Source organism: Chenopodium album, chromosome 23 (genome assembly GCF_948465745.1).
Source record: "Chenopodium album chromosome 23, dcCheAlbu1.1, whole genome shotgun sequence".
Taxonomy (NCBI): Eukaryota; Viridiplantae; Streptophyta; class Magnoliopsida; order Caryophyllales; family Amaranthaceae; genus Chenopodium; species Chenopodium album.
Window position 1 is genome coordinate 32,246,648 of NC_137856.1, and position 27,220 is coordinate 32,273,867.

At 36.1% G+C, this 27,220-nt stretch overlaps 2 protein-coding genes and 1 pseudogene across 2 annotated transcripts; all 3 read left to right on the forward strand.

Moving 5' to 3' along the window:
- The first annotated feature begins 195 nt into the window (after positions 1–195).
- LOC145608561 (nucleolar GTP-binding protein 1 pseudogene) lies at positions 196–2,341 on the forward strand (annotated as a pseudogene).
- A 5,404-nt stretch (positions 2,342–7,745) lies between these two features.
- Positions 7,746–20,577, forward strand: LOC145606862 (E3 ubiquitin protein ligase RIN2-like). The gene is made up of 13 exons (XM_081662707.1): positions 7,746–7,894; positions 8,350–8,780; positions 11,185–11,262; positions 11,986–12,072; positions 12,164–12,285; positions 13,236–13,332; positions 13,432–13,534; positions 14,604–14,761; positions 14,844–14,981; positions 15,143–15,210; positions 15,307–15,525; positions 15,979–16,357; positions 20,078–20,577. Exons 2-13 carry the CDS (start codon positions 8,541–8,543, stop codon positions 20,132–20,134), a joined length of 1,746 nt encoding a protein of 581 aa, XP_081518833.1. The 5' UTR covers positions 7,746–7,894; positions 8,350–8,540; the 3' UTR covers positions 20,135–20,577.
- An 833-nt stretch (positions 20,578–21,410) lies between these two features.
- Positions 21,411–25,318, forward strand: LOC145609067 (putative disease resistance protein RGA1). The gene has a single exon (XM_081664636.1). The coding sequence runs from the start codon at positions 21,455–21,457 to the stop codon at positions 24,908–24,910; it is 3,456 nt and encodes a 1,151-aa protein (XP_081520762.1). The 5' UTR covers positions 21,411–21,454; the 3' UTR covers positions 24,911–25,318.
- Positions 25,319–27,220: the final 1,902 nt, after the last annotated feature.

Genomic DNA, 27,220 nt, shown 5'->3' on the forward strand with positions numbered 1-27,220 from the left:
TATAGTGACAAATTTATGAATTTACATGCATAGTTTACATGATTATAGATTTCTGTTTAGGTTGATTAAAAGGTTGTAACAATGGAATTATCGATTTTCATGTATGATTTGATTGTTTTTCTACTTTATTGTGACAATTTCATGAATTTACAAACATAATTTTTTTGATTATAAATTTCTGTTCAGGTTGTAACAATGGTGCAGTATAATCTAAAGAAGATAACTGTGGTACCAAATGGGAAAGAAATGATAGACATTGTTCTATCGAGAACGCAACGACAAACCCCAACGGTTGTCCACAAAGGCTATTCAATCTCTCGTCTTAGGGAGTTTTACAAGAGGAAAGTAAAATACACACAACAGAATTTTCAGGAAAAGTTGTCTGCTATTATTGATGAGTTCCCTAGGCTCGACGATATCCACCCTTTTTACGGGGATCTTCTCCATGTTCTTTACAACAAGGATCATTACAAGCTTGCCCTTGGGCAAGTGAATACTGCTAGGAATTTGATTTCGAAGATTTCTAAGGATTATGTTAAGCTGTTGAATTATGGTGATTCGTTGTACAGATGTAAGTGTCTGAAAGTTGCTGCTCTTGGTCGAATGTGCACTGTGATGAAACGAATTAGCCATAGTTTGGCTTATCTTGAACAAGTTAGGAAGCACATGGCAAGGTTGCCTTCTATTGACCCAAACACAAGAACGATTTTAATTTGTGGTTATCCCAATGTGGGGAAGAGTTCGTTCATGAACAAGATTACGAAGGCTGATGTAGATGTGCAGCCCTATGCATTTACAACTAAGTCGCTCTTTGTGGGTCATACAGATTACAAGTATTTGAGGTATCAAGTGATTGATACCCCTGGGATTCTGGACCGACCATTTGAAGATAGGAATATTATTGAGATGTGCAGTATCACTGCTCTTGCACATCTCCGAGCTGCAGTCCTCTTCTTTTTGGACATTTCCGGATCATGTGGTTATACTATTGCCCAGCAAGCTGCACTCTTTCACAGTATCAAGTCTCTTTTCATGAATAAGCCTTTGATCATAGTGTGCAACAAGACCGATTTGGTGTCATTTGATAATATTCCCGAGGAAGACAAGAAGCTGGTCATGGAAATGAAAGCTGAGGCTTTGAAAACAGTGGTAGGTGAGGCTACTGAAGAGGGAGTTCTTCTAACCATGAGTACTCTGACTGAAGAAGGGGTTATTTCAGTGAAGAGTGCGGCTTGTGACAGGCTGTTGGATCAGAGGGTTGAACTGAAGATGAAGTCTAAGAAGATAAATGATTGCTTGAACCGTTTCCATGTGGCTGTTCCAAAGCTCCGAGACCAGAAGGAAAGACCACCTTGCATACCTCTTGGGGTTATTGAAGCCAAGGCCAAGGAAGCAGCTACGGAGAAAGAACAAAGAATAACTGAAAGGCAGTTAGAGGTTGAGAATGGTGGTGCTGGTGTTTACTCTGCTAGCTTGAAGAAGCATTATATCTTGGCAGATGATGAATGGAAAGAAGACATTATGCCTGAATTTCTTGATGGTCACAATGTTTATGACTTTATTGATCCTGATATCCTGCATAGGCTTGAAGAGTTGGAGAGAGAAGCAGATGAGTCTGAGGAAGACTTTGAGATGGACGGTGAAGAGCTGACAGCAGAAGAGAAAGAGGCACTGGCCGAAATCAGGAAAAAGAAAGGCTTGCTTATTGGAGAACACAGGTTGAAAAAGAGCACTGCTAGGAGCAGACCTATTGTGCCGAGGAAGTTTGATAAGGATAGGAAGTTTACAACCAAGAGAATGGGAAGGCAATTAACAAAACTGGGAATCGACCCTTCTGCAGCAATTGACAGAGCTCGTAGCAAGTCAAGGGGTCGGAAGAGGCAGAGGTCATCAGATATGGGAGAAGGTGATGCTATGGATATGGATATTGAGCAATCCAACAAGAAACTACGTTCTGCATCTCAATCCAGGTCTAGGTCCAGATCACGACCACCACTTGGTGAACTTGTACCAGGAGAAGGATTCAAGGACTCGCTCCAGAAGGGCAAAGCCATTAAACTTGCCAAGAAATCTGTCAACAAAAGGAACAAAGATGCTCGTAAGGGAGAAGGAGATAGAGTCATTCCTAATCTCAAACCTAAACATCTTTTCTCTGGGAAGCGCTCCACTGGTAAAACTGATCGACGTTAGGTCTTTTCTGGTCCTTCAGACCTTTACCAAGTCATTCCAAATTTTGTTGGTTAATAATTGGATTTCTGTTATTTGTGCTTGATTATTTTTGTTTATTTTCAATATGTAAGACAATTTTCCCAACTGTTTAATTATACCCTTTTTTAATCAACTCTTTTTCATTTCCACACAAATTCTACAGTAGATGCACATTATATAGTATACTACAGGTACAAACGGATGTATAATTATCTTCTCTGAGCTATTGCACCTGTTTTTCTCGAGTTGAATGGTTTTGAGGCAGTGGTGGAATCGAGGGGAGGCTAGGCCGGCATGTATAGCCCGAATCTGTTTATACATTGTATCAGTTTCTCTTTGTCCCTTGACAAATGTTAAAAACGTGTCTTTAAATTTTCTTGTTTAACCAGACCAAAGCCAGCATTCATCAGTGCCTTCATCACCTGTTGTCTGTTGATTCAAAAAGTGGATTTGGTTTTGCTACAATTGTCCGGAGAGCTGCATCTGTTGCTCTTAACAGGCTTATACAGCAGCTTCAAAAAATTCAGATGATAAGTTGTTTCCTCTTAACTGCTCTTTAATGTCTGTATCATTGCCTTGGGAACGCATTGCACATGATCTTTTGTTTCAAGGTAGCAGTTTATGAAAATTGATATTATTGTGCACTTTAGCGCTGCAAGTTTCTTTACTTACAAGTGAATGTATTCTAGCTTTGCTGGTCTTTTTACATTAGATTTATCTTATCAATGTGCTGCCTTTTCTTGTACATTTCCTTGCTCTGTTTTCATCAAAATCAGGGTGGTCCTCTGGTGAGCATGTGATATTTTATCTTGCTGAGCAGAAGATGCACATGCATTACTGTCAATTACACAATTTGCAGACTATTCCAGATGCAGTGCCAAACTGAAGATGATTGTGTTGAGCTTGTGAGGATGCTTCCATCCAAGGAGATTTCTCTTCTTGATTAGGCCATCAAATTGATGGCTGATGTTGTTCGAGAAGAACAGTACAATAAAATGAATGTTCACAACATTGCTATGTTCACAACATTGCTATGGTGTTTGCTCCATATATGACACAGGTACATCAATCATTACCCGCCTCTTTAGATTGAAATAGTAGTAAACTGTATTGATTTGATGCCTATTTTGTCGAAAACTGAATTTTGCGACCATTATTTGACTTTGGTGTCTCTCTATAAGTACGTGTCAGAACTGATTTTTAAGTTTATTAATTTAATTTAACAGCTTTTATTTGTTTAAATTTTGGAATAATAGTCAGGTAATAGTAATACTAATTCATAGGCCTAACAAGTTCATATTAGGCCTATACTCGATTATTTACACAATGGAGGAGAGGGGAACCCTAAACTGTTACTGCTAAATGCTGGCCTGAAAACGGCGTTATAGAAAAATCAGTTAACTGATATTTCTATCACAACTTTTTCAGGTCTGCATTTAGCAGTAACAGTAGGTGCCTCAACAGGCTGGCCCTGATTTTTCATCTCAGTTACTATATGTTGTTTATAGTCGAGGGCAGAGAACAGACTGAGGAACTTCTAGAGCAAAGACTATGATGTTGAAATAAGCCGCCTATGAAGCTGCACCACTGTTGCACGACTCAACCATGTATGTAGCCATTTTTCTTCTGGACTGCTGTAAGAAAAAAAAAATGAATCATTTATTTAATGAAATAGGAAGGTAGGAGAGAAAAATATGATTATGGAGATAACCTTGATCCTCCTTAGGCACCTACAGCTTTAAGGTTTGGTTGGGTAAGAGGCTTGGTGTTCATGCAGTAGGAATCATCATTAACAATAGTTGATGTAGAGTCTGAGTCCAGTAAGTAAATGCCGATTCTTCTGGACTTTATATTGGGCAATTGTGATCCAAACATGCAATATAGTTTGTGCTATCTGGTAGAAAATCAGCTGGTTGTAAATCTATTTGCTATCTGTAATGAATTATATGCAATCTGACCCTTTTGCCTCTTTTTTCAGGTATAATGAAACGATCTTTATTGGAGCTCGTGAAGAACAAAATGGAATGGATATTAGCTCAGAGGTATCCCATGTTGAGGTGCGTTCCAATAAATCCTTTTTTCTATCAGTTCTCCTTATTTGTAGTGTTGTACATTCTATGAGGGTGACCTTGCATTATGCTTTGTTTTCCTGATGATCTAATTCTGTTGCCACTCTTCCCTCTTTGCATCAAGGTAGCACTCATTGTTTGATACTTCGATGTATTATATGAACTCTCTTTACTGTTTCAGTGTTTTGCACTATGATTGCAAAATAGTATAAAATCTTGAGTATGACATGGAATATTTAATTTCATTATCTTGTAGAAGATTTAATTATAATAATGTGCTCCAGTGGGCTTTAAGGGTGTTGAGATTGAAGCTGAAGAGAAGGAATGGTCTGAAGTAAAAACGAAGCATGAACTTGCTGCTTGATTTTGGCTTCGAAGTACTGCTGATTGCTGTCACACTATCACCTGGCTTAAAATTGTGATGGGGAAGGGGTTTCTTTCTCTTTATTACATGAAGATTTGTGATTGTGAAGGTGCTGTTTTGGGTTGCTGGCATTGTTTGGAGAGTATGAGATTTGTTCTCTTTGGTGATAATGGTACGATGGATGAACCTGAGTTCTGTTGCTGGCCTATGGTAATAGTTCTGTTGCTGGCCTTTGCTTTATTACCATATTTGGCTTGTTTACTTGATATTGTGGGTTCTTTTAAGATATTGTGGGGTCTTTTGATTGTTGGGATTGCCAGTGCCTGTGTATGTAATTTTTTCTCTTTCTCAGTATGCGCAGTTCTGATTTTTGTAGTATTGAATCAGTTTTGGCTGCAAACTGACAAGGCAACTCGTCTTCTTAGGCAGATAGTCTCTATAATTGGCGATTTTTGTAGTATTGAATCAGTTTTGGCTGCAAACTGACAAGGCAACTCGTCTTCTTAGGCAGATAGTCTCTATAATTGGCGATTTTTGTAGTATTGAATCAGTTTTGGCTGCAAACTGACAAGGCAACTCGTCTTCTTAGGCAGATAGTCTCTATAATTGGCTTAGGGCCTGTTCTCATATGTTGAAATTCAATTCATTCAGTTCAGTTCAGCTCCGCTCCGCTCCTAATTTCCTTCTCTTATAAAATTTTCATTTCAGTTCAGCTTAGCACAGTTCAGCTGAGTTCAGTCAATGAGAACAGACCTTTACTCCTGATCTCAAAAAGTGAAAACAATAATATACTCTGTCTCTACAGAGACTATAGATTGTATATTGTATATAGTGTGCCTACAAGGAATTTATTAAAATTGTTTTGCGACATATATCATGCTTGTGACTCTGCTCCATTGCACACAAGAGCTGAGAAAACCTGAAAAACAAGGCATTAATCCTCAATTAGGCTAAGAAAAAGCATTGTACTAAGGGTCTGTTCTCATTGGCTGAACTTATTAGAGCTCCAAAGAATAACTTATACTACGTATATTTAGGCTAGTCAAAGAATAACCTTGAAGTAATTGTTTAGTGAACATAGCTTATAATAATCATAAACTTATTAATTAACACATTATAAATAAGCGTCAAAAAAGTTTTCCCTATTTTTTTTTTTTTTTTTTTTTTTTTGCAAAATTAGGAGTGTAATTATATAAACAATCTTACTACGGATTGTTCCTTTTTTTTTTTTTTTTTTTTTTTGTATATATTTCGAATAACAAATGCCTTATATTTTAAATTAAAATAGTATATGGCGCACATTATCAACAAGTTAACAATTTTAGAAGCAGGGATATACTTAATTAAGTTATGCGCCTACTTTCCTTTTAGCCATTTTATTATTAGTATTATTATTCTTTATTTTTCAAATTTAAAAGCTTTTCACATATCTTCATTTGTAATATGTTTTTCATTAAACTAGTCTTCTGGCCCGTGCAATGCACGCCTGCATGGGTTGTTTATAGGTATACAATATAAATTTTTATTTTATAATATATTTTATTGGAAAATGAATAATTAATAAAGGAGAAGAAGGGTGAAAATTGAATATAATTGTAGAAGATATTAAGTTGGGGGAAAGTGAACCATGCAAACAACATTCATACATGATACATGTATTTAATTAAATTTTTTTTCTTTTATAAAAAAAAAAATGAGAGAGGGGATTAGGAAAAAAAAAAAAAGAAAAGTTAAATGAGGTGACATGTGGCATTGGTGAAAAATAGAATTAACATGTGGCTTGATGGGGAAGATGATTTGTGTTTTTAAATACTAAGTATAGATATAGATATAGATATAGATATCGCTGTAACGATCAACAATTATACTCGTAAATGATTAGATAAAAACATTTAAGTTGAGAATATACGCTTGTTTTTGAATTTCTTTAGAGAACTTTAGGGCCTGTTCTCATTGATTGAACTCAGCTGAACTGAACTGAACTCAGCTGAACTGAACTGAACTTAACTGAAATGAATAATTTATAAGAGGAGGAAATTAGGAGCTGAACTGAATTGAGCTGAACTGAACTAAACTGGATTTCAACGTAAGAGAACAGGCCCTTAGTTTGTTGATCGTGAGGTAAGGTCTATTTTAGCCTTGAGTTAGCGCCAAGTCGCCAACTATTGGCATTTCTTGATTCCAGGCAATCTTTTCGAGTTTGCTACGAGCTGTTTAATGTTTATTTCAGATGAATATTAAGTACCATATAGCCATTTTTTTATTGAATCTTGCCATAAATAGTGTTAATTGTAAAAAAAAAAAAAAAAGGAAAATTTGTTAGAAACAACCTTTTAAAGTGTTCACTTTATTAAAAACAACCTTTTAAATATTTTTTTACAAATTCAGACCACATTATATTTCATTTTTATCAAAGACAACCTAATGCTAGTTTTCGGCATTGACTCTATTTTTCCGATGTTGACAACGAGTGTATGAGGCATGTGACCTCATATATTGCTAATTACACCCCTTTCCCTTCAATTCACTCGTACTAAATCCCCTCCTCTCTCAAAGTAATTTGTCACTTTGAAGGGTTTTAATATGAGTTAATTGGAGGGGAAAGGGGTATAATTAGCAATATATGAAGTCACGTGCCTCACACACTCGTGGTCAACATCAGAAAAATAGAGTCAACGCCGAAAACTAGCATTAGGTTGTCTTTGATAAAAATTTTTTTTAATGTGGTCTGAAGTTGCAAAAAAAAATTTAAAAGGTTGTTTTTGATAAAATAAACACTTTAAAAGGTTGTTTTTGACAAATTTTCCAAAAAAAAAACCATAATTTTATCATCATCATTACTATATCAAGTGGCTAAAAAAACATACAATTACGCAAGGTTAGTTGGTATAGTACATCAAATCATATCAAATCCATCAAATTATAAAGACAGTGAATTAAGATTATAAGCCAAATAAGGTCAACTTTAATCAGATTCTAGATCAAATAAGCAAGGCAGGTATCAAACGACGATGTTTTAATCAGTCAACGGATTCATTGACTCCCATTATTTCATCAAAAAAAATATTAAATTAATAAAAATTAAATTAAAAAATAATTAAAATATCCTTTCACTTCGAACAACAAAATTTCACTTTTGCTTTTTTCCTCGAAAAGCTGTCCCCAATCTCTCTCATCTTTCTCTCTCATATCAATCCTAATTTTCTCTCTCCTAAATCAAGATTTTGGGCTTGACCTAGCCATTGGATCGAAGGTTTGTTCACTTTTTAGATCGATTGTTTCAATTTTATTGAATTGATTTTTTTGTCGAATTTGATTGATTGAATTGTAGATTAATTTGTATTCAATTGTGATATTGTTGACTCAATTTTCGGTTTTCTGTAGTTCTGACGAAAATTAGGGTAATGATTTTGTTTAATTTCATGCGAATTTGAACATCTGATTTGCTATTTTTATTTTATTTCTTCAGAAAAGTGAAATTATGTGTTGTAGAAGTTACAGTTGCTTAAATTCTGTTGATGTGCATTTGTGCATGTTTGAATTCCTTAGCTGTTTATTTAAATTTAGTGGTTAATTTTGGATTTTGAGCTGGATGAAAGAGAATGAATAAGCATACGGTAGAATTTGACATGTTAGTGAAATTTACAAGGATTATTAGCAGATTATACCCTAATCACCTGTGTATTTGGCTCTCATTATGTGTTGCAGGATCATAGGATAGTCTTTTGCTGATTAAAATTGTCGAAATCGGAATCAAGAAGTGTTATTGCTTGTTAGTATTAGTTTCTGTTTACAAAGACTTGGCGAATAATTATGCGGAATAAAGAGTTATGTTGATGTTGTTCTAATGAAATTGGGGGAGTTCTGTTATATTCAAGATAATAAAGTAATTGCTAGCAATGGGTGTTCGCTATCTAGCAATTTCGGCGGCATGTACTGTGGTCAGCATGATAGGTCTGCAGTGCTGGACAGAAATATCGCTCGAAAAATTCAAGGCGGATGGACTTATTGGCAGCGATACCCTTTACTCAGAGAATGCTAGTCATATAATCGAGCTCCTATTGCGTTCTCATGCCACCATTACGTTGCTGGCAATATGTTTGATCAATGCATTTGTGTTATTTATTTTGAGTATTAAGGTAAAGTAATTTCATTGCACTACATTTATTTTGTTTTGTTGTGTGGGATTGACTTATTTATGGCATTTTGCATAATGTTATCATATTCTGAAATGTGCACATGTGATATTACCTGATCGCGGTAGATTAAGGAACTGATTTTGTGTTTTCTGCTACAAAATTTCCTAGTCATCCATAGCTTTTATAGTAAAAAATTTGTTTATGTTTCACAATTTTGAAAGACACAATATCTATTACACCAATATTCTTAGATATTGTCTAATGGAGTAACATTTTTTTTGATTTAATGGTTCAATAATAAAACCATTTAACTTATTAGAGAAGTTTGATTTATATGGAGATGGGTTTGGGGAGATTAGTTTTGCTCATTTAAGCATAGGAACTTTAATATTCACGGTTTTTGCTAAGTTAAGGGGTGTTTGGTTTGGGGATTTTAATTAAGGGTAAGGGAATCAAAATGGCTCATCCCCTTACTTGTTGTTTGGTAGGACATTTCAATCATTCCCTTTACCCTCTTCATTCCCCTAATGTCTTCTACTTTGATCTGCCCTCCCCCACACACACTAAAAAAAAAAGGTTTTTCTATTCCCTTTCCTCAAGCTTCCTACATTACTATCAACACCACCATTACCAGTCAACCACCACCATCCTTTACTGGACCCACCACAATTCTGACCACCACCTTCCATCCTAGATCGGATCGCCACCACCACCACTGCTACCACCACCCCACCTGGACTGAACCCACCATAGTCCAACATTCCTAGACTGAACTCACCACCACCACTACGTCCTAACTCTAACCATTCGAAATTCAACCCCTTACCCACCACAAAGCCACCCTAACCACCGCGCACACCCGAAATTAGCCCCACCACCATGAAATTCACTTCATCCACCACAAACAGTACCCTATTCATCCTCAAAAACAACCATAATTATAAGAAAATTACCCAACCATCCAAAAACAACCACCAAGCAACTAGATTTAGAAGATTATTCAAAAAGAAAAAGAGAGAGAATAAAGGAGTAGCAGTGGTGGCACTAGGGGAGGGGTGCAATGGCTGAGGCAGCAACTTCGGGAGGTAAGGTGCGCTAGCGGTGTGGTAGTTGTATGGTAGTTATTTTCTAAATTGGGGTGTGGTAAATGGTTGTTAGTGACTTTGAGGATTTCCTTTTGTTATTTAAAACAAACAACTATGAAAATGTAGGTTTTTTTTTTATAAAGAAAAGAAAAAAAATTCTATTCACCTTGTTTCCCTTTGTTAGGCTCATTCCCTCTCCCTTTAATCCTTTATTGAACCAAAACCCCCTAAATCTATCTTATTTGAGAAATGGCATAATTTAGCATCCAACACATGAAATAATTTGATTGGTTTTTTGATACTTTTAAACTGATGTACTGACTTGACCTTTGGAGGGTTATTATGTATAACTACACATCTAGTTTGTCTAAGATAGAGAATTATATTTTCCCTTGTATGACTAACTGCCATTAACAAGACATGTAGATCAAAGGTGTGTGGTCAAATTTTTGGTGGCATACCATCTAAGATTGTGACATGGTAATGTTAAAATTTTGATTGACATGCTACAAATCTACACCACACTTAAGTTTAACAAGCTATACGTATGTATCAACTATGTATTGTGAGAGTTGAGACGTGGTGACATTAAATAGGATATGATGAAAATGAGGCAGCTTTTAAAGGAATATGGGTTGATTAAAGCCATTTTAATTTACTACCTGTCTCACTTGAAAATTGCCAAGATGTACCAAACACCTATTGTGATTATGAGAGAACTAGGACTCCAAGAGTCATTTTTACTAATTTTATTTTCTGTATCGGAATAATCACTTTTGGTTTATGTAGCCGACCCAATTATGGAATTAAGGCTTTGATTGATTGATTGAAGAATTACTTAAGAGCCTAGTATTCCTGAGAAAAAGCCATGAATTCTAAATTAATCTCTTATGGTGTCACATCTCTCATGTCTTCTTTGGTTTTTGTCAAATCAATTTTCTAGATCTTATATTTAGTGAAACCTCTAGACCAAAAAAATGACTAAATGAGACACATGTATTCATGCTGATAAACCCACTATCACTTGTGAAATCACTTTGAGCAGAAGTTATCAAGCTATTTAAGTGACTAGATTAGATAGATTGAATACATTGAGCACGTGCTTTTTCTTATGACTAATGTAAAATCATACATTTGCATGTGCCTGGGGGTAAACGATTGAAAGTGGCTCACCCAATGTAATATCTTAATATAGCATATTTGAGGCCATGCCATTATGCTGTCTGGTTAGATCTGGCTGATTATATAATGCTATCATCATCCATTTGATCTGGCTGATTGTTTAATGCTTTTTTCCATATCTATCTCTCTCAATGCAGACTATATTTTTTGGAGAACTATATGCCCCTGAAACACGAAAGTTAGTGGAAAGGCTGGTCAATTATGTTATCTACAAGGTAATACTACAGTTGATTTGAGCTGTTCACTGTCACTATCAGCGATTCTAATTGCTATTTTAGCCTTTTTGTGACAAAGGTTTGGGGGGTTGTTTAATGGAGGGAGACGAGTTAAAGAGTATCTTTATGTTATTCTGCTAAAAGAAAAATCTAAACAGCTAAAGTTTTGAGGAAAAGGCAAGTACAGATGATTTTGGAGTCATGGTCACTTTGCAATCAAGTCTAGAGATTTGCCATGGCCCTTAAGGATGGCCTTGCATTAATTTGACTAGGCGACATTGTAATATATAGCTTCTGCTATGCTCAAGGCTTTAATATATAAAATAAGATTTATATAGAAAGCTGAAATCCACCGAATCTGTAAGAACAAGTAGGGCCCAAACAAGTCGTACTTGATTGGCTAATTGCTTTTCTGTAAGACTTTAAGTGTCTGTGTCATATTTGTTATTTGTTCCTTTAGCTAAAAATAATGTATCTCTTCTTGAAGAGTTGGTTACTTTGATTATCAGAGGTTTACATCCTTGTCATTGGTCAAAATTTTGTGTAGCATGAAAACATGGTTGGTGAAAGACCTTTTTCCGAACATCATTAATCCCACTGCCTCTAAACTTTCCTTTTGAAGTACATTAATGGAATTTCTTGTGGTAAAAAGAGCTATTGATCCTTGAATCTTTGCTGCCAATTCCCATTATTCCCTTGTAATTGATTTTTTAATGATTCCAGGGAACATTTCTTCCATTAATCATTCCTCCAACAATAATTCAAGCCACCCTGTGGATGACATGGTTGACCGTCCTTTGTTTCCTGAAGGTTTGTCAAATACTTTCATCAATCTATCTACTTTATGTGGGTGTTAATTGTTTCTTCTGACTGTATTTGACTTTCTTTGACTCTTATGTAGATGTTTCAAGCTTTGGCAAGAGATCGTCTTGAACGTTTGAATGCATCTCCTTCTGCTACACTTTGGACATATTTCCGTGTATATTCAGCACTATTGCTAGTTTTGGCCTTTGACTGTCTATGGTATTTCTTGACTTTATCTCTAGCGTTGTGTATTCTGTTATGCTCTATATCTTATTTTGTTGTTACTGAACTTTGGATTTGGGGTTCTTTGCTTGACAAATAATTGAGAAAATAAGCGTACTTGGTGGTTCTCTCTCTACATGTTAGCCAAAAACAAATATTTTCTTCATAAATAACTATTGCTCTGAGATAGAGCCACAATTATTGTCACTAATGTAGTCAATGTCAACCTGGTTATTTTACTTATATTTATATTTTTTTTTTCTTTTTTTGGGGGGGTGGGTTGATTTTTTTTGCCAGTTTCATATGTCTTGTCATAGAGTGGTTACAGAACCATTTATAGTATGCAGTCATTGTTTTAAGGATTATTATACACTATTGAATTGTTTGGGATGAGGGGGGTGGGGGTGGGGGTTGGGGAGGGGGATAAGTTTTATCCAGGGTCCAATGTGCAATGAACCTTCACCTTTCTTCTCTGTATAGGTTATCGAATAGCTTTTTTCTTTGTTGCAATGATTCTCTTTGATTAGAATTGTATTCTCCGAAATTCCGAATCCTCTTAAAGTATACTATCCCCTGCACACCTTAATTCATTTTTATATGGTGATGCTTTTGCTCATTAAAAAGCTGTCATTTTTCATAATAACGAGAAACCCCCTTTCTATATTGATGCATTCAGGGTCAATTCACGAGATTTGTCTAGTAGTTTTGTATGCATCTGGTGTGCATCTATTCAAGATAACATGATTCAGTGTCCTGAAAATAATATTATGGAGCTGATGACCACATCCTTTCAGTTGTAGTGTAGGCATAACTGCTGAATCCATGGGGTGTATTGTGTCAAAGACCATCATTATACTGTAATATATAGTAGTTTGTCATGTAGTAGAAATGGTTATGTCTTTAAATTTTGGAAAATCTTGTCTCTAAGTGTCATGTGTGTTTTATAGGATATGGTTTTGTGCGGCTGTATCTGGACCTCTGGTTTCGTCCACTTATTGGTTGTTGTTCTTTGAGCCCCTCAGCATAGCTTTTGAGACACTGCAGGTATGTTGTTTCATGATTCAAATTTATCTATTCATTCAACCTTTATTAAAGCATGACACTTATTTACAAGTTTGTGTTGCATGATATATATATCTTCAGGCTATTGTGGTACATGGATTTCAGCTAATGGATATTTGGCTCCACCATTCTGCTGCAGAGACTTCTGATTCCCAAAGATCAAAGTTTTTTGATACAACTGCAGGTATTATTACTTCTTCCATTGAAGTCTCTACTGGCAATATTCTTCATGTATGGTGTTGTCCTGGGTGGTGAAAGGGTTAGTTTTTATATGTGTGGTTTGAAATATCTGATTTTATGAGAGAGTGGAAGAGCTAGTAGTAACGACAAATTGAAGAGAGACCATAAATAGAACAAGGAATTATTTTGGAGTATAGTGTGCACCACCTAAATTTACTATGTAAATGCATTTTGGTATTAAAGTAAATGGATAAATTTACTATTGGAACGTTAAAATGGATTTATAAAGATCAGGATCAAGTTGCAACTAGAGTTTGTAACTAAAAAAGAGCCTTTTATATGCATGTGATCACATATTATCAGTTTATTATTTCTATATTATTTGTTTATATTTCTAATGTGAATTGAACAATACCTACTTTCTGATATATGCCTTAATGAATCAGATCCATTGGATAAAATATTCTAAGGATTAAAATGTATATGAAAGATAAGGAGTAAAAATTGTACAGAGTTCTTTACATATAATAAAATAGAAATAATCAACATTATAAAGACTGATCATTAGGTTGTTATTTGTTTTAAAAGTAGGTGGACGAATATTCACAATACTTAATTATGGACTATCAATCCATCATAATATTAAATTTGTCAAATTGTGCTTGGGCATGTCACAAATCTATTAGCTAGTCTATTTTTTGGAGGGTACCATATGTAAAGAGGTGTGGGTTGGCATGAATAATGTGAAGTGGAAGGAGTTTTGATTTTAGGGTCAACTTCTATCTCGGGACATCACTTAGCCAGACATAGATCTGGTCTTTTTCTGGAAGTTGGATTAATCTCTGTAGTAAGAATGTAAGATTTTGGAAATTGACTAAGCAGTGCTCTCACTACAAATACAAGCTGGTAAACTTTAGAAATATAGGTTTCTTATTTATTTATTGAATATTATCTATTAAATCTTGGCTTTTAAGCAAGAATTCTCTGTGTTATGCTGTATTTGATGATTTTTTCCTAAGTCATCATTGTATATTTGTAGCTTTGTTTTTATTTATATGAGAAAACTCCTGCAGGTTCTTTGTGGGAATGGAAAAGCAATGTTGTTCGAAATATGGGGTTTTTCCTCGATATGATGACACTTTTAATGGCCCTTGGTCATTATGTGCTAATTTGGTGGCTCCATGGCATGACATTCCATCTTGTAGATGCAATCCTTTTCCTGAACATTCGTGTATGTGTTTGATCAGTCCTTGATGGCTCACTTTTAATTTTAGCACATGACTCGTTATAATTCTTTTCTATGCTGCTTGCAGGCTTTACTAAGTGCTGTTGTAAAGCGTATTAAAGGATTTGTCAAATTAAAGATAGCTTTAGGTGCACTTCACGAGGCACTTCCTGATGCGACAACAAAGGAAATACAAGCATATGATGATGAATGTGCCATCTGTAGGGCAAGTGCCTCTTTCACTAAATGTTTCCCCTTCTGCCTATTGACTATTTCTCTCATTCATGCTACATCTTCTTCAATTCATTTGTTTGTGACTTTATAGTTATTTGAACTTCTTTATTGCTAATGTTTAATGATCTCATGGTCTTCGTTGGATATCAACAGGAACCAATGGCAAAGGCTAAAAGGCTTCCTTGCAATCACCTTTTCCATCTTGCTTGTTTGAGATCTTGGTATGTTTATTGCCAGGCTCGTAGACTCATTTTACTCTCCTTTTTAATGCCTAGTAAAGTTTGATGCTGGAGCTGAAAGTGATTCTTTTATACTAGGTTGGATCAAGGACTTAATGAGGTCTATTCATGTCCTACCTGTCGGAAACCCCTTTTTGTTGGAAGATCTGAAAGTGAGGCAAGCTCTCATACTAGAGTAGTTTCAAGTGATGAGCAGCTTGCACGTCAACTAAGCTCAGGAGTTGATCCGGTGAATGCTGGAGGTGTAGGAGTTTTCCCTAACCAAAACCAAAATTCTCCGGAAGTTAATCCTTGGAGGTTTGATTTTCACAGCTCTTTGTTTTGTTCTTTAATTTCTTTGCAATATGCATGACCTTTTAAGATTAACTTTAAGATTCTGTCAACATATTGTTAGATTCTATATCTCCATTTTTGGGAGCCATGTTTTTCTATGTAGTGGGGCTAATGTGCAATATACCTTGTTTTGTCGGCTAGAAGCTCCATGGTTGCAAGGCCGCCAAATTTGCTGTGTAGCATGGATATGCATGAATGCAGCAAAAAAATTGCATTGCATGCAGTGCACATTTCTTATCTTATTATTGCTTTTTCATGGTGTAACAATCTCTAACCTCTGGCCTCCTTACCTAAAAGAAAAATATAGATTTAGAAGAAAATAGAAGAAGACTTTACCACTAGCATAGAAATCTTAACTCTCATCTAACGACTTTTATTACCATGATGTTTCTAAAATTATGTCTGCTTTTGGTATAGAGGAGCAGGAGCAGATTCAAGTTGGTTACAGCCTTGGCCAAGTCAGGGTCTTGATGGAGCTGGCCCATCAACTGCCATTAGGTCTGCTGGGTTGGGGAGGGTCCAGATGATGATGCGACACCTTGCTTCTGTTGGAGAAAACTATGCCCAGACTGCTCTTGAAGATACTTCGTGGAGCCTTTGGCCAACAAACTCTTCTCAGGCAACAACATCCAGTACAGCATTTCCCCCTGCTGCACACAGATTCCCTGCAACAAGTGTTACTGCACATAGAAGGAATGCCTCCCGTCCTGCTAATGACAGCATTGCAAACTTACTTGCCATGGCAGAAACTGTAAGGGAGGTGCTTCCTCACATCCCTGATGAAATGATTTTCCAGGTATAAATTCTCTTGATGTACATATGTACTATCATTATCTTTGCTAATGCTTGTAAATCGAGACCTGGCAAAGCTGAAAGCTGATACAACCTGAGCCCATCCAAAATTTATGTTGTGTTGAACACTTTTTTGACATGAAATACAGATAACTGCTGTAGAAGTTGGACAACTGAAAAATGGTTTTGACCAAAATTTAAGCTGAAACTGACTTGCCTGAACATGAAATCATTGACCTAATTAATCCTCTTGACAATTTTGGTTGTGCATATCCTTTTATGACTTACGCTTTGGGTAGGACTTCTTCAGTCATATCTGGCAGTTCAGTTTGCCTCTGTAAATATTTTTTATCCCCTATGTCAATGGGGCGGGGCGGGGCGGATGTTGGCCTTCCCATCCCCATCCCCACCTAATATTTTCATCCCTATCCCCATCCCCATCCCCGCGGCGGGTCCAATTTTCATCCCCATCCCCGCCCCACCGGGTACAACTCCAAAACCATCCCCGCCCCACCGGGTACAACTCCAAAACCATCCCCGCCCCACCCCCCACTTGGATATCCATCCCCACCTTATCCCCACCAAAGACCCGCCTAATCCCCACCCAAGATCCACCTAATCTCCGTATCTCAAATAAAAAGTCTTACATAATTAATACGAATTATAAAATAAAACATTCTACACACATTTTTGTGTTATAATATAAGTGTCATACAAAGTAGATTAATATTGTACTAGTATTTCAAGTAATTATTTTATAAATAGTATAAAAGTATGTAATTTTGCTTTAAAAGATATATAGATGTGGGTAAGAGGTGGGGATGGGGCGGGTATGAAGTGGGGCGGGTGGGGCGGGCGGGGATGGGGCGGGTACAACTTAAAATCCACCCCCGCCCCATCACCCATGGCGGGTATGATTTTTATCCCCATCCCCGCCCCACCACCCGCCAAACCGAGACCCATCCCCGCCCCATTGGGGCGGGGATGGGGCGGGTCTCCTACTTGACCCGCCCCACTGACATCCCTACCCCTAGATAGTAATACATGAATGCCCCAAGGAGGCAAGGATGCCAATATGCCATATCCATGAATAATTTTGAACAAGATAAATCCATAGCTTTTTAATTAAATTTGAAAGCCTGTCACCTTACTAGTGCCCCTATTAACATAATGAGATTGAATTTGGATTCTGTTTAAGATATTTTTTTAAAAGAGAGGGTGGGTGTTATAGAGCCAAGGTAGCAGTGTGAACAGGACATGATCCTAGGTTTGGGAACTTTGGGTATAGCTGAAAGTAGATAATTGCTGATTAAATGTTAATCCCTTGCACCAAGCTGGAGATCTTGTGTTTCTTACGTTTTTGTTTAGTTTAGATCATTGTATTATTCTAATTTTGATAATGCCACTATGCTCTTCCAACATTGCTCATCTAATATCCCTTTTATGACATTATGACTTTTGTGAGGTCAGAGCACTGGCTTGTGGGCATCTAGTATATCTGACAAATAATTATCTAAGCTAATGAACAGTATCACTCTAAAGGGCCAGAACCCTATTTCAGAATACAACCACCTATCTTCCTGTGTATTACACAAACAAGGTGGGATTATGCTAGTAGCTAGGCTCCTAGTGGAGATTTGCCTTGTGTGAATACACTGTCCTTGAGATAAGCTTAGCTGATTGATGTTTCCTATGTCTATTTTAGTTAGCAGAACTTGGATGTGAAATAATGTGTACGTAGAGGTGAGAAAGGAGGTTTTTTGTCTTAATGGATGGTAAGAGAAATTCAGCCTAGCACAAATTTTCCAGTTGGTAACTTGGTATAAACTACTAATTTTATTGATTAAATAGTAATTATATAAAGGAAAAATTTGTAAATTACTACCCAAATAGTAGACTTATTTTGAAATTACCACCCGTTAATTTATTTTATTTTATTTTATTTTTATTTTACCACCCCTTAAATTAAAAACGCATTTATTTTCCCACCCTTTTCATAAATCTGGTGGCTTTTCCGTTAGTGGGCCCTACCTAACTTACTTCCCTCCCTTTTTTTTTTTTCCATCCGGTTCTCTCTATTTCACCCTCTCACTATTCTATAGCACTCAACTAAACCCTTCCCTCTTTCAATTTCTTCATTAAATCTCTGAAAAATCATCTATCTTCTCCCTCTTTCTTCATAAATTCTCTGTAAAATGTTCAACCACCCTTAAAATTATTAAATTGAAACCCTAATTTTTGTTTTTTCTGCAAAATAATTACTGTCATGGAGAAGGAGAAATAAGTGAGAAAAGAAGAATTTGTGTGAAGAACCCCAATTCATGAAATCCCCCAATTTCCCCCAATCAATTTGTGCGAAGAACCCTAATTCATGAAATCCCCCAATTTCCCCCAATTAATTTGTGCGAAGAACCCTAATTTATGCAATCCTCTAATTTTCCTCAATTACAATGTGCGCAAAACCCTAATTTTAAAATAGAATTGAGGATTGATTGCAACCTGAGCGTCTGCACTTGTGGGAGATTCGTCTTTAAATACAAGTTAGTAAAATCTGTGAGAATTTGGGGTAGAAACTGCAAATTGAGTTTGAGGAAATGTTCTATAGAAATTTTTTTTTTTTTTTTTTTTTTTTTTGGGGGGGGGGGGGGGGGGTGTTAGTAATGAAGGCTCAATATAGCCATTAATAGCCATTATGTGGGTCCTAGTGACGGAAAGTTCACCTGACTTATTTTAATTTAAGGGGTGGTAAAATAATTTTTTTTTTTTTAACGGGTGGTAATTTCAAAATAAGTCTGCTATTTGGGTGGTAATTTACGAATTTTCCTTATATGAATTACAAGGACCTCTTAAAATATGATTACTCATTTCTGTGAGTAATGTTTATTGTTGTAAAAATGTTATATAAGTATATAACAAATAGGAGAATGATAATTTTTCATTTTTGTAAAGCCCTGCACAGCTAAGGAATCTTGGTTGTAATTCCCGTAGTTGTGCAATTCTCATTCTCCCTCCATTGTAGGTGAGGTTATTTTGGGGAGCTCCAAATTCAATGATATTTGGCTACTATGTCAGCAAAGGATGAATTTTTACTACCTTGCTGAAATCCAGTGATGGCATTTTAGGATACAGAGAGTAATTCATTACTTGTGTGGAATTTGTTAATGGTTAGAAATTTCCTAGGGAATAACTAAGGGACCTTTATCAATAGGGTTATGGAAACAATGATCTGGATTTCTTCACAAGATTTGATTGTTTTTTCTGTATACTTTTCCATGTGCTCATATCTCTGTCTCTCAGAGTCTTTCTTCATGAGTCCATGAAAATTTGGAAGATAAAGGCTACTTCCACCAAGACATTCTTGTAGTTTGGAAGCTGAAAAGGTCTTTTTGAAAATTTGTTTGCACTTTATAGGAATCTAATGTCTATATTTAACAGGTTTAAGAAAATTATATTACTATACCTGTTGTAAATTGTTTTAGGAGGGTAATAATGATTCCAAATAGTAGACATGTTGATAAGGATACCAATCTGAAACACCAAAATTGGCTACATTCTGATCCACCTCTTTCCTAGCTCTCATTAAAAGCCAGCTATAGGGTAGGGATCGAAGCTTGGACTACTTCTATGTCATCACTTGACCGAAGTAGTCATGGGCAGAAATTATAGGTCAATATTGCACACTTCCTCTTTTGACAGTTGCCTAACCCTTTTGTAAATATGCCAGGACCTGCAACAAACAAACTCTGTCTCTGTGACTGTTAATAACCTTCTTCAGACGTGATACTGGATATTATTCTGCACAATAAGCCTTCCTGGTCCACAAATGTTTTGCGGACTGTGTGATGACACAAGGCAATGGAAACTCAGAGAATTTTCTGAGTATGTTGAAACTGCTGTCTGTCCTGCCGGATTCTGTACATAGTGGCACATATTACCAATGACGACAATGTCACCTAGGAGTATTGGTAATGAGAACATTGTAAAAGCATCATGTATATTCCCTTATAACGGTCTTTATTATCGCACATAGACCAAATAGAAAGTGTTTTTGATTTTGGTCTCGCAACAAAGAGATTCCAGATGCATCTGTGGAACTGCGGCAGTTTTGTATGAGTATGTATATTCTCATTGTAGTTGTACATGCAGAATTTCTCGTGAAGATGTAACAGGCTAGTGGCTTTATTTTAATTCTTAATATATACTTCATATATGTTGTATTTGATCTGTTGATCACTTCATAGTTGCTGCATGTATGGTTTACATGGTGGCTGTCGGTCCATAATGCTCTTGCAATACAGTGGTACTCCGTGCCCCATAGTGACATATCACGCATGCCGATGCAAAACTTTGACTAATAATATTTTAATTATCAATAACTATAAATTATGACAATAGTATATTAATAATCTACTATTCGAGACAACTTCAACAAGTACCTATAAAACTATATTATTTCTTATGTATATTTCACAAACATGGTTAAATTATGTTTCATGAATAGTGCTAAAATCTCCAATAGGACACTTTAAAAAAATCAGTTTTTTTGTTTTTTTTTTTTTTTTGTTTTTTGGGTATATTCTACCATCACCTTACATCTTGATGCTGCTGAGTGCTGATCAGAGGATTTAAAAAGCTCAGATATCACTTATTGCATTGGTTCTTGTGTATTATATTTCGTATTTTTTTTACTGAAAAAACCAGCACTAGTTTATCCCTATGACTTGACACTAATATGAAGTTTGGGCATTATTGTACGGGACATTCTTTAAGAAAGGGAGTACGTGGTTACTCCTTGGCCTCGCCCCTTTTCCTAGAAATTGTTATAGTGGTAGTCCCACTAGACCAGTGAAACAACGGTAACAATCAGGAAAGGAAAAGTCAAATTTGTGAAGCCATTGATACTCTTACTTTAGATGAAAATATAGCACTACCTTATCTCCTTTTGCTACAAGATATCAACGATAAGAAAAATGATTGGTCCAAATTATGACAGTGAAGCACTACCTTATCTCCTTTTGCTACAAGATATCAATGATATGATTTAATGTAGAGCTTGCAACCATTATTTTATTCATTCACATTTTTTTCAGAAAAAAAAAAAATGGATATTATTGGAACAGTGCTCTCAGCTGCTCAAACTCTGCTTGCATCGCTGCAATGTTCAGAGCTTCAAGAGATCCTTTCAATCTTTGGCTACAAATCCCAGCTTGATGATCTCCGACGTACCGTTTCTGCTGTCACTGCTGTGCTTCTTGATGCAGAAGCCAAGCAGGAGCTCTCCCATGAAGCACAGCATCGGCTTGAGGAGCTCAAGGAAGCCGTCTTTGAAGCTGATGATTTGCTCGACGAGTTTGTTACTCTTGCTGAGCAGAAGCAACTCTTGGAGACTGGTGGTAGTTTCTCTAAAAAGGTGCGTTATTTGTTTCCTGATAACCAGCTAGGTGTTGCTTACAGAATGTCTAGAGGGGTTAAGAAAATCAGGAAGAAACTGGATGCTATTGCTTATAACACTCAGTTTAGGTTAAACCATGATCCCGAGCCTATCCGGAGGAGAAGGCCCGAGACCTGTTCTTATGTGGATGCAGGTGATATCATTGGAAGGAAGGATGACTTGGAGAAGATTGTTGGTATGATGCTTGATTCTAATGTGCAACGCGATGTTTCTTTTCTCACGGTTGTGGGAATTGGAGGGTTGGGCAAAACAGCCCTTGCTCAACTTGTGTATAACGATCCAAGGGTTACAAGTGCATTTCCGTTGAGGTTGTGGACTTGTGTCTCTGATCAAGATCAGAAGCAACTTGATGTAAAAGAAATTCTATGTAAGATTTTGGCTTCAGCTACTGGCCGATCACATGAGAACTCCACCTTGGATCAGGTACAAAAACAGCTACGCGATCAACTAGCAGGCAAAAAATACTTGCTTGTTTTAGACGATGTATGGTCTGAGAAGTGTGATCAGTGGCGTGACCTGGAAAGATTCTTAATTGGAGGTCAAAAAGGAAGCTGGATTTTGGTAACAACACGTTCACTAGTGACAGCAAGAATTATAGGAGATGGTCTAACATACGAGCTCCAAGGGTTGTCAGAGGAGAATTCTTGGTGTTTGTTTGAAAGGATGGCTTTTGGATTGCAATCGTCTAACCCTCCTGACGACTTGGTCAAGATCGGGCAAGATGTTGTAAAACGATGTGCTCGAGTTCCTCTTGCTATAAGAGTAATAGGAAGTCTCTTATATGGTCAAGACAAGACTCTATGGTTATCACTTGCGCAAAATCCATTAGCCGACCTTGGAGAGAGCCAGAATGACATCATGCCTATATTGAAGCTGAGTTATTATAATCTTGAGTCTCCACTGAAAAGTTGCTTCAGTTATTGTGCGTTGTTTCCTAAGGATTATCCGGTAAGAAAGGATAGGCTGATAAGCCTTTGGATGGCACAAGGCTATATTGTCCCGTCAGATGGTCGAAGCATAGAAGATGTTGCTGAGGAATATTTTTCAATTTTGTTGCAACGATGTTTCTTTCAAGACGTAGAACATGGAAGTTTTGATACTATGAAATTTAAGATACACGATCTCATGCATGATGTTGCTCAAATGGTAACAAAACAGGAGATTTGTGCAATAGATAACTTAGAAGGCAACTTGAATAATAAAGTTCGCCATCTGTCTGTTATCAGAAACAAAGGTGCAAGATGTTCATTAGACAAGTCCCATATTCGAACGTATCTCTCTCGTGGCTACCAGCATCAAGATGTTAAGGCATTAATGGCTAATTGCATTCGCCTTAGGGCATTGGATTTGTCTGATAGCAGTATCAAGACATTGCCAAAATCAATAGGCGATCTGTTGCATTTGAGGTATTTAGATCTCTCGTTTACCTATAGACTAGAAGAGCTTCCAAAGTCGATTACAAAATTATGTAATCTACAAACCTTAAACTTAGATTATTGCTCTAAATTGAAAGAGCTGCCAGAAGAGTTGAGCAGGCTGGTGAAGCTTAGGACCTTGCTTACGAGGAATTGCTTCAACTTAACTTGTTTTCCCAAGGGGATGGGTAAGTTGAAAAACCTTCATAGGCTAAGTGATTTTATTGTGGGTGGTGAAAGGAGTGATTCAACTACGAAGCAATGGTTTGATGGACTGGAAGATCTTAAGGCTATGAACAACCTCAAAGCTCATCTTGAAATCCAGTTTAAGTGGCCTACAAATGCTGTTAAGGTAGACGACAGCAGAAGTGAAGGACAATATCTAAGTAGGAAGGAACATCTCAAGGGCGTTGCCTTTTGTTTTTGTCATCAGGAGGTAGATGGAGGTGTGGATACTGAGGAAGCAACAAGATTTATGGAAGAGCTGCAACCACATTCGAATCTCGAGCGATTAGTAGTAATTAAGTACCGTGGTGTGAGAATGCCTAGTTGGATAACCCTCATTCCAAAGCTTGTACGTATTCATCTTGCCGATTGCGAGGAGTTGGAGTTCATGCCGCCATGTCTGGGAAACTTGCGGCATCTCAAAGTCCTCAAGCTTAAGAATTTGCCCAAGTTAGAGTACATAGAGAGTAATCCATCAGGTTTCAGATCAGAATGTGGTCAAGGAGTATCAATCTTCCCCTCCTTGAAACAACTTGATTTGTCTGATTTGCCCAAGTTGAAAGCGTTGGGAGATGATCTTCATCTCCTTGAAGATAACAAAAACATGCAATTATGTCTCTCTGAAGTGAGAATACAGGGATGCCCAGAGTTGACAAGTATTCCGCTGTGTCTCAAGGTGGATAAATTACATTTACACAAGTTCAATAATAGACTGGAAGTATTACAAACAAAGAGGGATGAAAAAATAGGTGAGGATCCTCCATCATTATTAGTATTCTTATTTAGAAAGTTGCGGCAGGTATTCTTTTCTGGAAAGTTGTGGCAATTATTGTTTGGTCCTGAAAATTCGAGTAAAAGTAGTAGTATTTCAATTCCTAAGTTAAAGGATGTGAGGATAGACAATGTGATGTGGTTGAAATCTCTTCCCATGGTGGCTTTTCAGAGTCTTGAAAGTTTATCATTTACAGATGATGGGGGGGAGTTGGAGAGCTTTGAAGAATTAGAGGAGGTGTTTTGCAACTGCTCGTCTTCTCTGCAATTTTTGAGGTTTTATAGGTGTGAAAGACTAAGGAGTGTTTGTGGAGGATTAGAGCATCTCACTGCCTTAAAGGAGTTATGGATAAGCGATTGTCCAAATGTGAGGCTATCAGAAGAGACACAGGACGGCAAGCCATGGCGATCCCTTCATCACTCCCTCCTGAAGTTGGAATTCTATACACTACCACAGCTAGTGAGTCTGCCAGATTGGATGCAATCCTTGTCTGCCCTCGAAATCCTTGAAATTTGGGATTGCAAAAGACTCGAATCAATACCGAATTGGATGCCCAAACTCACCTCTTTGAACCGACTTAAGCTCGTCAGTTGTTCAGAAAGCTTGAAGAGTAGATGTCAAAAAGATCCACCCGGGGAGGATTGGCCTTACATTAAACACATCCCCATCATCGAAATTCGTGAACGATACTAGATATTTCTTAAACAATACAGTTGATATTTTCTAGCATTCTCCTTTTTCTAGATGGGTCGGTCTTACTTTTCTCAAATTGGAGTTGCTCTGTTAAAGTTTTTTTTTTTTTTTTTTTGAAAGGTGCTCTGTTAAAGTTGTTGGATATTTATATTGTAAATATTTTAGTATTAATGAAGAATTATGAAGAATAGTGTTGTATGACAAATTGTATGTTTGGATAATTGTAACTCTTCATTGGTAATTGTAAATATGGATAATTGCATTATTTCATTATTTACTATTCATTAATTATGATGGATAATTGTATCTTTTCATTACTTGCGTCTTTTCATCCATGTTTCTTTGTCTATAAATAGTTGTTGGTTGTTCTCATTTATGGATATAGAATATCAGTTTTATTTACTCTCTCAAGATATACATGTATATAGTTGTGGTTACTCTATTTAGTTTGGTCGTTGGTTTCTTATAATTACAATACCATTTTATAAGAAACGAAACTCGTTCTATCCTGGGAGACAATTTTTTAATAACCTTGGGTATCGTAGAGGGAGCAAAATTGTCTCAAGGACACAAATTGATTTGTTGGGCTCGGGTTATAAAAATTACATTTTCAATCAAGTATAAAGGTATGTGTAATATATTTTTGATTTTTGATACTAGTTTCGTGTAATATCATTAACAAAAGTTTGCCAAAACTGATTTACCTCTTAGGTCCTTTCCTAACAGTAATTCTGTTGTAAATGGTTATATATTTGTTACATATTTCAAGAAAATCAAGGATGATATTGTACAGAAATACTTGCGTGGACCTGGTTCACAATAATATTATTGTGGACCCGAGGTTTATACACACGCAACTGACATTATATTGAACATAGTGACCTTCATTTTTAACATAGTAACCTTATTTTTAACATAGTAACCTTTATTAAAAGTTGTATAATGTTTAATACTATTGTTAACTTGAAGTATGACGTTATGACCCTAATTTTAACATAGTGACCTTTTATTATTAATATTGACCTTATAAAATATTTTATAAAAAAAAATTAACTTCTTATAGCCTATATATTACCAAAATGACTTTTATTTTCAACATAGTGACCTTCATTTTATTATAATGACCTTTTTTTTTTATTAATAAAACAATCATAGTTTCGCTAATGTTAGTGGTCCACAAGAAGTTAGTGTGAACCAGGTCCATTTAAGAATTTGTAGTGGTGTTCGTTTTAAAGGAACGGTGTCACGTGGTATTCTTCAAAGTATGTGTGCCTGTGTCACAATGCCACGTCATCATTCAAAGTATATTCGCCACGTAAGCTAGCCACTTCATTTAACAAAATAAAATATGTTTTCAACAAGATTCGAACCCATAACCTCCTCCAATATATTTAGATAATACTTTTACCATGTCAATCAACTATCATTAATGTTTTAAGTTTCACATAATATTATAATATTCCTTTCATTTATTAAGTAATATAATTCATTTATTTTTCTTAAGATTAAAATATAAATATATATGATGTAAAGGGGAAAAAAAAAAAAAAAAAAAAAAAGCCAAGGCAACGCCCGAACCACTACACACACTAACTACACAAATAGTCGAACATAATTGTTAAATTAAAGCAAGAAGTAAACAAATTAGCAACCCGGAACATCGCCGAAGTACACACTAGTTAAATATTTAAATGTTGTATTTGAATCAAGCTCTCCATTTCAGATTTACTAATATATTTCAGTTATTATGTAATTATTACATCTTTGTCCAGATTAAATGCCACAATACTAGTTCAAATTACGCTAATAATAAAAATGTTAATAATGAAAATCAGACAAAGAGAGTACTTATGCACGTTCCGTTATATGTAGGATGTTCATTATAGTATTGTACATTGTGCAGGTACTAAAAGGGTTTAGAAATTCGCTGGTACAAGGGCAACAAGGCTGGTTTGATGGAGAATATCAGAATATCAATAATTTCAATTTACACATTGTGTTCTCTTCCTAAGTTTAAGATATGTATATGTACCCTGTATTATGTAAAATAATTATTTACAAACTTGTTATTGGATTCCTAATATATTCCGTAATTAGAACTCTTGTTGTAATATATATTTATTAATGACATTTACTCAAATCACGAGGTTTTTATTATTAAAAGAACAATAAGTATATATCTAAAATCCAGCATACAAGCAACAAGCTAAAAGCTCCAACTAAATATTAAAAAAATTTACGGGTGGTAATTTTAAAACATGACTACTATTTGAATGGTAATTTCAAGTTAGAGCTGTTCGGCAAATAATT